Source organism: Rhincodon typus, chromosome 1, assembly GCF_021869965.1.
Source record: "Rhincodon typus isolate 14 chromosome 1, sRhiTyp1.1, whole genome shotgun sequence".
Classification (NCBI taxonomy): Eukaryota; Metazoa; Chordata; class Chondrichthyes; order Orectolobiformes; family Rhincodontidae; genus Rhincodon; species Rhincodon typus.
The window spans coordinates 40,998,835-41,010,020 of NC_063332.1; the positions used below are offsets into that span (position 1 = coordinate 40,998,835).

The window sequence follows — 11,186 nt, forward strand, 5'->3', positions numbered from 1 at the left end:
TAGGTGGGAGGAAGAACAGGTTAGGGAGGCAGGGACGAGCTGGACTGGTTTTGGGATGCGGTAGGGGGAGGGGAGATTTTGAAACTTGTGAAATCCACATTGATACCATTGGGCTGCAGGGTTCCCAAGCGGAATATGAGTTGCTGTTCCTGCAACCTTCGGGTGGCATCGTTGTGGCACTGCAGGAGGCCCAGGATGGACATGTCGTCTGAGGAATGGGAGGGGGAGTTGAAATGGTTCGCGACTGGGAGGTGCAGTTGTTTGTTGCGAACCGAGCGTAAGTGTTCTGCAAAGCGGTCCCCGAGTCTCCGCTTGGTTTCCCCGATGTAGAGGAAGCCACACCGGGTACAGCGGATGCAGTATACCATCACAAAGCAGGTTTCCTTCCATTGACTCTGTCCATACTTCCTGCTGCCTCAAAGTAGCCTATCTAATCTAAGGCCCCTCCCAGCCCAGTCAGACTCTCTTCCACCCTCTTCTGTTGGGCAGAAGATACAAAAGGTTGAAAATGTATCAACAGATTGAAGAACAGCTTCTTTCCCACTGTTCTCAGACCTTGGAATGGACCTCTCTAATATTCAAGTTGATATCTCTCTGCACCTTCTATGTAGCTATAACACTGTACTCGGCATTTGGTTCCATTATTCTGTTGTACTTATGTAAGATATGATCTGCCTGAATAGCATGTAAAATAATATTTTTCACTATCTCAGCACATGTGACAATAATAAATCAAATCAAAACATCTTTATAAGTCATAAGCATTAGTATGTATCTATAGACTATTTCTTTGGAAAAACAATCTAATATTTAATCCAGAGTAATTCTACCTTCAATAATCTGGACAACTATGCCAATATGTGCAAACTTCTCTCAAATGCTAATTGTTCCATGTGTTTGGAGCAGATCTAGTATCAATAGGCAACTACCTGTTGCCTGCCACTTTAATGCACCTCCCTGGTCCCTGGCCAACATATCTGTCTCTGGCTTGCTGCAGTGTTCCAGCAAAGCCGAACACAAGTTGGAGGAACAACACCTCATTTTCTGCTTGGGGACCCTACAGCCCTCCGGACTCAATATTGAGCCCAATAATTTTGTGGCCTAAACTCTTCCATGTCCCAGCCCCCTACCCCACCCACCAGGCCTTGTTACCACATAGACTGCCATTACACACCCCCTGTTGTTAGTCACTAGCAGTCCCCATTAACAACTATTCACCTTCCAAGCCCGATCATTATCAACTCTTTGTCTGTCCAACTGTCGCTCTCGCTCGCGCTCCCTCTTTGGGCTCTATCCTATCATTTACTCCCTACCCTACCCTCCTCCCTATTTTCTGTATATAAACTGATGTTTTCCCAGTCACCATCAGTTCTGAGGAAGGGTCACCGGACCCCTAACGTTAACTCTGTTTTTTCCTTCACAGATGCTGCCTGACAAGCTGGGCTTTTCCAGCAACTTTGTTTTTGTTCCTGATTTACAGCATCCGCAGTACTTTCATTTTTTTTAATGAAAATCAAACTTTTGAATATAACAGTGAAGCTCAGCATAGTCATACAGCACAGAAACAGACCCTATAGACCAACTCGTCCACGCCAACCAGATATCCTAAACTGATTTAGTCCCATTTGCCTGCATTAGGCCCATATCCCTCTCAACCTTTCTTCGTCATGAAAATGTCTTTTAAATGTTGTAATTGTAGCCGCCACTACCACTTCTTATGGCAACTCATTCCATACGCACACAACCCTCTGTATACAAAAAGTTGCCCCTGAAATCCCTTTTAAATCTTTCCTGTCTCACCTTAAACCTATGCCCTCTGGTTTTGGACTCCCCTACACTGGGGAAAAGACCTTGACGATTCACTTTATCTATGCGGCTCATGATTTTATAAATCTTTATAGGTCATCCCTCAGCCTCCCAAAAAAGCGTCTCTTCCTTATAATTCATAACTCTAACCCTCCAGTCTTGGTAACATCCTCGTAAATCTTTTCTGCACCCTGTCTAGTCTATCATCCATCCAAGAGCAGGGTGACCAGAATTGTACGCAGTAGTCCAGAAGTGGCCTCACCAATGTCTTGTACAACCTCAACATGATGTCCAAATTCCTATACTCCATGTTTTGACCAATGAAGGCAAATGTGCCAAATACATCCCTCACCACCCTGTCGACCCGTGACACCACTTTCAAGGAACTATGTACCTGAAACCCGAGGTGTCTCTAATAAGACTTCCCTGGACCCTATCATTAACTGGCCAAGCCCTAGTTTGCCTTACCAAAATGCAACACCTCATATTTATGTAAGTTAAATTCCATCTGCCACTCCTTGGCCCACTGGCCCAGCTGGTCAAGATCTTGTACTCTTAGACAGCCTTCTTCACTGTCCACTATACCGCCAAATTTGGTGTCATCCACAAACTTGCTTACTATACCTCTTCTATTCTCATCCAAATTGTTTATGTAAATGACAAACAACAAGTGGACCCAGCACTGATCTTTGCAGCACACCGCTGGTCACAGTCCTCTAGTCTGAACGACATCCCTGCACCATCACCTTCTGTCTCCTGCCATCGAGCCAATTTTGTAAATTAGCCAGCTGTCCCTGGATCGTATATAATCTAAATATACTAACCTGTCTACCATCAGAACCTTGTCAAAAGCCTTGCTAAAGTCTATGTAGACATCTGTCACTCTGCCTTCATTTCTCCTCTTTGCCACTTCTTCAAAAACTCAATTTAAGTTTGTGACATACAATTTTCCATGCACAAAGCCATGTTGACTGTCCCTAATCAGTCCTTGTCTTTCCAAATGCATGTAAAATCTGTCTCTCAGAATCTCCTCCAACCACAGACATCAGGCTCACCGGTCTACACTTCCTTGCCTTCTCCTTGCAGCCTTTCTTAAACAATGGCACAAAACATGAACTATCCTCCAGTCTTCCAGCACCTCAACCATGGCTGTCAATGATAAAGTTTTCTCTGCTATGGATGCTGCAATTTCTTTCAGACATTCCAGGACACACCTGGTCAGGTCTTGGGGATTTACCTAACTTTACTAATTTTAATACCTCTAGCACCTCCTCTTCTGTAATGTGAACTCTTTTCAAGACATTTCTGCCGCAGTTTTTTTATTTGTGTATGTATGTCCCAAAGTTCTCCAGCTTCCATTGTCTTTCTCCACAGTAAATATTGTCAAGAAATATTCATTAAGGATCTCACGCATCTCTTGTGGTTCCACACAGAGATAGCCTTATTGATTTTTAAGGGGCCCAAAAGTTACTCTTTTGCCCTTAATGCACTTAGAGAATCTCTGAATTATCCTTAACCTTACCTGCCAAAGCTTTGTCTCATATCCCCCTTTTTGCTCTCCTGTTTTCTCTCAAGTGTAATCCTACACCCCCTATACTCCTCAAGGGATTCACTTAATCCCAACTATCTATACCTGACATATGCCTCCTCTTTTTTCTTGACCAGAGCTACAATATTCAAGTGTAGCCTGTTCCTACCAGCCTTGCCATCACACTAACAGGACGATACTGTCTCTGAACTCTCATTATCTCTCTTTTGAATGCCTCCCACTTCCCAGTCATGTCTTTACCTGTGAATCGTCTCCCCAATCAACTTTTGAAAGTTTGTGTAATACCATCAAAATTTGCCTTGCTTCCATTTCAAGCTTTAACTTTTTTAGACCAGGCCTATCCTTTTCCATAACTATTTTACCACTATTAGAAATATGGCCACTAGTCCCAAAGTGTTCCCCCAGTAACCTCAGTCACTTGCTTTGCCTTATTTCCCAAAAGAAGGTCAAGTTTCACTACTTCTCTAGTATGTATGTCTACATATTGAGTTAGATGACCAGGGATGTTATGACCTTGGTCAAAAAGAAAAAGGAAGCATACGTAAGGTCTAGGAGGATGGAAACTGATGAAGCCCTTGAAGTATATAAGGAAAGTAGGAAAGAACTTAAACAAGGAAGTAGAAGGACTAAAAGGGGTCAGGCAAAGTCATTAGCAAACAGGATTAAGGAGAATCCCAAGGCTTTCCATACATATATCAAAAGCTAGAAGATAGCCAGGGAAAAGGTCGGTCCACTCAAGGACAAAGGAGGGAATCTATGTGTAGAGTCAGAAGAGGTAGGTGAGGTCCTAAATGAACACTTTGTGTCGGTATTCATCAAATAGAAGGAATTGGTGGAAGATGATCTTGGGGAGAGGAGTGTTGAGTTTCTGAGCCAAGTCGCTATTAAAAAGAAAGAGGTGTTGAGAGTCTTAAAAAGTACTAAGGTAGATAAGTCCCTGGGTCCTGATGGGATCTATCCCAGAATATTGAGGGGGGCAAGAGAACAAAGTGCTGGAGCATTGACACACATCTTTGTATCCTGTTTGGCTGTAGATGAGGTCCCAGAGGACTGGAGAATAGCCAATGTTGTCCCGTTGTTTAAGAAGGGTAGCATAGATAATCTTGGAAATTACAGGCCTGTAAATCTCAAATCAGCAGTAGGGAAATTATTAGAAAAGATTCTCAGGGACATGATCTATACGCATTTCGAAGCAAATGGACTTATTAGCAATAGACAGCATGGTTTTGTGCGGGGGATGTTGTGCCTCACTAACTTGATTGAGTGAGTTTTTTTGAGGTGACGAAGATGATTGAGGGAAAAGGGGTTGATGTCTACATGGACTTCAGTAAGTCTTTGACAAGGTCCCTCATGGCAGACTGGTGCAAAAGGTGAAGTCACATGGTATCAGGAGTGAGCTGGCAAGATAGATACAGAACTGGCTTAGTCATAAGAGACAGAGGGTAGCGGTGGAAGCATGCTTTTGGAATGGAGGACTGTGACTAGTGGTGTTCCACAGGAATCAGTGCCTGGACCCCTGCTGCTTGTGATCTAGATAAATGATTTGGTCTAATTAGCAAGTTTGCAGACAATACAAAGATTGATGGAGTTGTGGACAGTGAGGAGGATTGTCAGAGGATACAGCAGGATACAAATCAGTTGGAGGTATGGGCAGAAAAATGGCAGATGGAGTTTAATCTGGACAAATTTGAGATGATGCATTTTGGAAGCTCAAGTACTGTTGAAATTTATACAATGAATGGCAGAATCCTTAGGAGTATTGATATGCAGAGGGACCTGGATGTGAGCTGCTGGGCCATCTGTAGTTGCGCTTGAGAAACTATTGGTGAGCTGCCGTCTTGAACTGCTTCAGTCCATGTTTTGAAGTAGACACACAGTGGCATTGGGGAGAGAGTTCCAAGATTTTGACCCAGTAACACTGAAGGAGTTGTGATATAGTTCCAAGTCAGGATGGCAAGTGACTTGGAGGGGAATGATGATGTTCTCATGTATCTGGTGCCCTTGGCCTTCCAGACAGAAGTCATCATGGGTTTGGAAAGTGATGTTCAAGGAGCTTTGGTGCATTTCTGTAATGCATCCTGTAGATGATACACACTGCTGCTACTGGGAGCTGGTGTTGGAGAGAGTGAATGTGTGGTCCAAAGCAAGTAGGCAGCTTTGTCCTGGGTGGTGTCAAGCTTCTTGTTGGAGCTGCACTTATTCAGGCAATTGGGGAGTATTCCGTCACACTCCTGACTTCTACCTTTCTAAATGATGGACAGGCTTGGGAAAGTCAGGAAGTGAGCCCTTGTAGCCAGTGTGTGGCTGGTCCGCTAAGGTTCTTAGTCAACGGTAACCCCAAAATGTTGTTAGTTGTAAATTCAATGATTCCTGAAAACAGAAATTCTATTGGTAACATCGCTGAATGTCAAGGACAGTAGTTAGCTTCTCACTCATTGGAGACGGTAATTGCCTGGCATATGTGTTGTGTGAATGTTACTTTCCACTTTTCATCCCAAGCCTGGATATTGTCCAGGTTTCCTTGCATTTGGACACAAACTGTTTCAATATATGAGGAGTCATAAATTGTGCTGAATTTTGTGCAATCATCATCGAATATCCCCACCGCTGGCCCTATGATGGAAGGAAGGTCATTGATGAAGCATCTGAAGATAGTTGGACTTAGGAATTCCTCAGGGAGTTTTCTACAAAATGCCCTGGAGCCATGATGACTGACCTTCACCAGCCACAACCATCTTCCTTCATGCCAGGTATGACTACAACCAGCAGAGAGCACCACCCCGCTCCCCCCCCCGCAACCCATTCCCATTGACTTCAGAATTGCTTGGGCTCCTTGATGGCTCACTAAGTCAAATATGGCCTTGATGAAGGGGAGTCACTCTTACTTCACCTCTGGAATTCAGCTCTTTTGTCGATGTTTGAACCAAGACTGTAGAGAGTGTTACAAAGTTGGGTAGACTATTCATGAATTGGAAGGCAGAAAGTTAGAATTTGTTGGTAAAAATAATCATAGGGAAAAGAGTGCCGAGGTCCCTTTTTAAGAGCTTGTGCTTTGTCTGTGCTTGGAAGTTTATAAATGCAGATGCACAGAGTTCCTGAATGGTAAGAGATAGTAGGAACTGCCGATGCTGCAGTCTGAGATAACAAGGTGTGGAGCTGGATGAACACGGCAGCGTCAGATGAGCAGGAAAGCTGATGTTTCGGGTCTGGAAGAAGGGTCTGCTCCTCTGATGCTGCCTGGCTTGCTGTGTTCATCCAGCTCCACACCTTGTTATCCTGAATGGAAACATTTTGTATAGAACAGCTAAGCAGCATTTTTTTCCAAGACAACAAGTTCAAATTCGGCAAATCAATTTATATGTAGGTGTTTCATTTAGAAAGCCAGTTGACTTTAAATCTGATGGTGTTGACAACTTGAAACCAATCATACTTTAAGAATTTGATTATATCATTACAGTTATATAAGACGAGGGCATTTGGAAGATTAGGGAGATCCAACCGCCAAATGCCAGAGTTAGCACCATTCAGCTCTCGGAGAAAGCCCATCTAATTAATCAAAGCTACCATGGTATTTTAGCTCGAAGTCCTTATTGAAGAAATTAGAGAGAAAACCTCCCTGACAGCAGAATTAGCGGAAGAAAGGTGTTTGTGAAGAGAACGGAGATGACAGAATATTCTAGAAGACGGTCTGTGCGAACTTGGAGAGGTTAAGTTTTATAATTCATTGTTCTCTTATTAATTGTGATTATTAAGTGGCACTTGTGTTTATTTGAACGGTATGCCAGTAGAACTTAGAACAGTGAGGAAATAGTTAATAGGCTAAGGGAGAATTGTCGGTTTGTTAGTGTTTGTTAGTAATTCTGTTAATTTGTTCACTGGGTTAAATAAATAAATTGTTTCTTGTTACTTGAAAAGTGGAGATCAGGGATTTTTTTTCTTTTAACCACTCTTTTAATAGATTACGAGGGGAAAGGCAAGCTTCTCTAGGTGTTTCGGAGGTAATTATTGGAAGGAAACTTCTAATCCCGCCATAGCAGATTGGGACTTGTGTTTTGGTTTAATTATCAAAGGAGTTTGGCCATTCCTCCTCTGTAACAAGAGGGCTGGCGGAACCCAAACTGAGTGTCACTCAGCAGGTTGTTGCTAAGCAAGTGCTGCTTAATAGTACTGTTAATGACACCTTTGATCACTTTACTGATTTGAGTGTAGACTGATAGGGTGGTAATTGGCAGAGTTGAATTTGTCCTACATTTGTGAACAGAACATATCCAGGCAATTTTTAGCACAGTAGGGTAGAGGTCAGTGCTGTAACTGTACTGCAACAGCCAGGCGAGTGGTGCAACAAGTTCTGAAGCACAGGACTTGACAATGTGCTGGGAACAGTAGTGAGGACCCAAAAATAACAACAAAAATGTTATTAGAAATATATGGAACTTTCCCAAAAATGATTACAGTTGATAGGACATTGGATCTTGCGCAAATAAAATACTACAGTTATTGGAAGTTTCAAATACATGCAGAAAATGTTTGAAATACTTAGCTGGTCTAGCAACATCTGTGGAGAGAAAAAGAGTTAACATCTTTGATCAATGGCCTTTCTTGAGAACAGTGCTATTGCTTTTAGTTAAGGGTTCCAAGAGCATTGAACAAGTGCAGACATATAATTTTGCAGCACAGATCAACTAAGATCTGTTTAAAAGGCACGAGGGGCTGAATGGCATACTCCAGTTTTTCTCTGAAAATCATTGTTAATTTGATTAATTTCCCTAACAGCATAGTAGATGTATCTACACCACGTGTCCTGCAGTGGTTCAAGAAAGCCGCACATTGCCACCTTCTCAAGGGCATTTGGGGATTGGCAATAAATGCTGCCTAAGTCAGCAATCCTCCCATCTTGTGAATGTTTTTTTTAAATATGGTAATTCAGCTCACGTTACTATGCTCCACAATTTGTCTGGTTATATAGGCTGAAGAAGCGGTGCCACCATTATGTCATTTATTCTTGGCACGATTTTTTACAATATTGCTGAACATACTTTTAGACTGAATGATATAATAATAATAATACTTTGTCATCCTAAACAGGATCCTACGGCCACCTCCATCTCTGAAGGTGAGTGTGACACCCGAGAGAGCGAATCTGTGGCAATGAATTACAAGCCATCCCCACTGCAGATGAAAATAGGTGAGCTACAATGTGTGAATTCAGTATTGATTTATTTAACACTTTGTTTCTACTATGAAAGAAAATTGGTTTTCCATGTCAGCATTCAGGACTGAACTGCATTTAGCATAATGACCCACTGCAGTTGAACTGTACGTCCCTTAATCTGTTTGGTTGCTTATTTTATTATGGCACAGTTTTGCTTCAGTTCCATTCCCATGGGCACAAAATACACATTTTACACATCTGCTGTAAGAAAGTCTCTAAACTTAGTACACAAAATAGGAAAGGAAAATCCTAGCTCTGAAATAGTTTTACAATATGCAGTAAAATGCAGGAATTTAAATAATACTTATTCCACTGGCTGTATTGATTTAGATGTGTTCAAACATAAAGTGTATAAAATTATATATTCTTATAAAAATTTGCAAATTCCAGCCCAACTGTTTTAGTAATCCAGGACATCTGTGGTATAAACAGTAAAAATGTTATACTGATGCAGACAATATGTTTATTACACGAGACAACAAGGTGCAGGGCTGGATGAACACAGCAGGCCAAGCAGCATCCGAGGAACAGAGAGGCTGACGTTTCGGGCCTAGACCCTTCATCAGAAAAGGGGGAGGGGAAGGAGGTTTTGAAATAAATAGGGAGAGAGTGGGAGGCGGATAGAAGAGGGATGGTGGAGAGGAAACAAACAGGTCAAAGAGGCGGGGATGGAGCCAGTAAAGGTGAGTGTAGGTAGGGAGTTAGGAAGGGGATAGGTCAGTCCAGGGAGGACGGACAGGTCAAGGGGGCGGGATGAGGTTGGTCGGTAGGAGATGGAGGTGCGAGGAGGGGGTAGGTGGGAGGAAGAACAGGTTAGGGAGGCAGGGACGAGCTGGACTGGTTTTGGGATGCGGTAGGGGGAGGGGAGATTTTGAAACTTGTGAAATCCACATTGATACCATTGGGCTGCAGGGTTCCCAAGCGGAATATGAGTTGCTGTTCCTGCAACCTTCGGGTGGCATCGTTGTGGCACTGCAGGAGGCCCAGGATGGACATGTCGTCTGAGGAATGGGAGGGGGAGTTGAAATGGTTCGCGACTGGGAGGTGCAGTTGTTTGTTGCGAACCGAGCGTAAGTGTTCTGCAAAGCGGTCCCCGAGTCTCCGCTTGGTTTCCCCGATGTAGAGGAAGCCACACCGGGTACAGCGGATGCAGTATACCATCACAAAGCAGGTTTCCTTCCATTGACTCTGTCCATACTTCCTGCTGCCTCAAAGTAGCCTATCTAATCTAAGGCCCCTCCCAGCCCAGTCAGACTCTCTTCCACCCTCTTCTGTTGGGCAGAAGATACAAAAGGTTGAAAATGTATCAACAGATTGAAGAACAGCTTCTTTCCCACTGTTCTCAGACCTTGGAATGGACCTCTCTAATATTCAAGTTGATATCTCTCTGCACCTTCTATGTAGCTATAACACTGTACTCGGCATTTGGTTCCATTATTCTGTTGTACTTATGTAAGATATGATCTGCCTGAATAGCATGTAAAATAATATTTTTCACTATCTCAGCACATGTGACAATAATAAATCAAATCAAAACATCTTTATAAGTCATAAGCATTAGTATGTATCTATAGACTATTTCTTTGGAAAAACAATCTAATATTTAATCCAGAGTAATTCTACCTTCAATAATCTGGACAACTATGCCAATATGTGCAAACTTCTCTCAAATGCTAATTGTTCCATGTGTTTGGAGCAGATCTAGTATCAATAGGCAACTACCTGTTGCCTGCCACTTTAATGCACCTCCCTGGTCCCTGGCCAACATATCTGTCTCTGGCTTGCTGCAGTGTTCCAGCAAAGCCGAACACAAGTTGGAGGAACAACACCTCATTTTCTGCTTGGGGACCCTACAGCCCTCCGGACTCAATATTGAGCCCAATAATTTTGTGGCCTAAACTCTTCCATGTCCCAGCCCCCTACCCCACCCACCAGGCCTTGTTACCACATAGACTGCCATTACACACCCCCTGTTGTTAGTCACTAGCAGTCCCCATTAACAACTATTCACCTTCCAAGCCCGATCATTATCAACTCTTTGTCTGTCCAACTGTCGCTCTCGCTCGCGCTCCCTCTTTGGGCTCTATCCTATCATTTACTCCCTACCCTACCCTCCTCCCTATTTTCTGTATATAAACTGATGTTTTCCCAGTCACCATCAGTTCTGAGGAAGGGTCACCGGACCCCTAACGTTAACTCTGTTTTTTCCTTCACAGATGCTGCCTGACAAGCTGGGCTTTTCCAGCAACTTTGTTTTTGTTCCTGATTTACAGCATCCGCAGTACTTTCATTTTTTTTAATGAAAATCAAACTTTTGAATATAACAGTGAAGCTCAGCATAGTCATACAGCACAGAAACAGACCCTATAGACCAACTCGTCCACGCCAACCAGATATCCTAAACTGATTTAGTCCCATTTGCCTGCATTAGGCCCATATCCCTCTCAACCTTTCTTCGTCATGAAAATGTCTTTTAAATGTTGTAATTGTAGCCGCCACTACCACTTCTTATGGCAACTCATTCCATACGCACACAACCCTCTGTATACAAAAAGTTGCCCCTGAAATCCCTTTTAAATCTTTCCTGTCTCACCTTAAACCTATGCCCTCTGGTTTTGG

The 11,186-nt window shown here is 43.0% G+C and overlaps 1 protein-coding gene across 3 annotated transcripts in view; it reads left to right on the plus strand.

Annotated features, from left to right (window-relative positions):
* Positions 1–8,447: 8,447 nt before the first annotated feature.
* Positions 8,448–11,186, plus strand: part of fam219aa (family with sequence similarity 219 member Aa) — a 417,719-nt gene continuing 414,980 nt past the window's right edge. For 2 of the 3 annotated variants that reach the window (XM_048599426.1, XM_048599436.1), the window contains exon 1: positions 8,462–8,540. Coding sequence is in view for 1 of the 3 variants with exons in the window: in XM_048599444.1 (XP_048455401.1) it covers positions 8,504–8,540 (37 nt within the window). In the remaining 2 variants the exon portion in view is untranslated. Of the gene's footprint in view, positions 8,541–11,186 lie in introns of all 3 variants that reach the window. The other variant, XM_048599444.1, reaches the window with a different exon arrangement.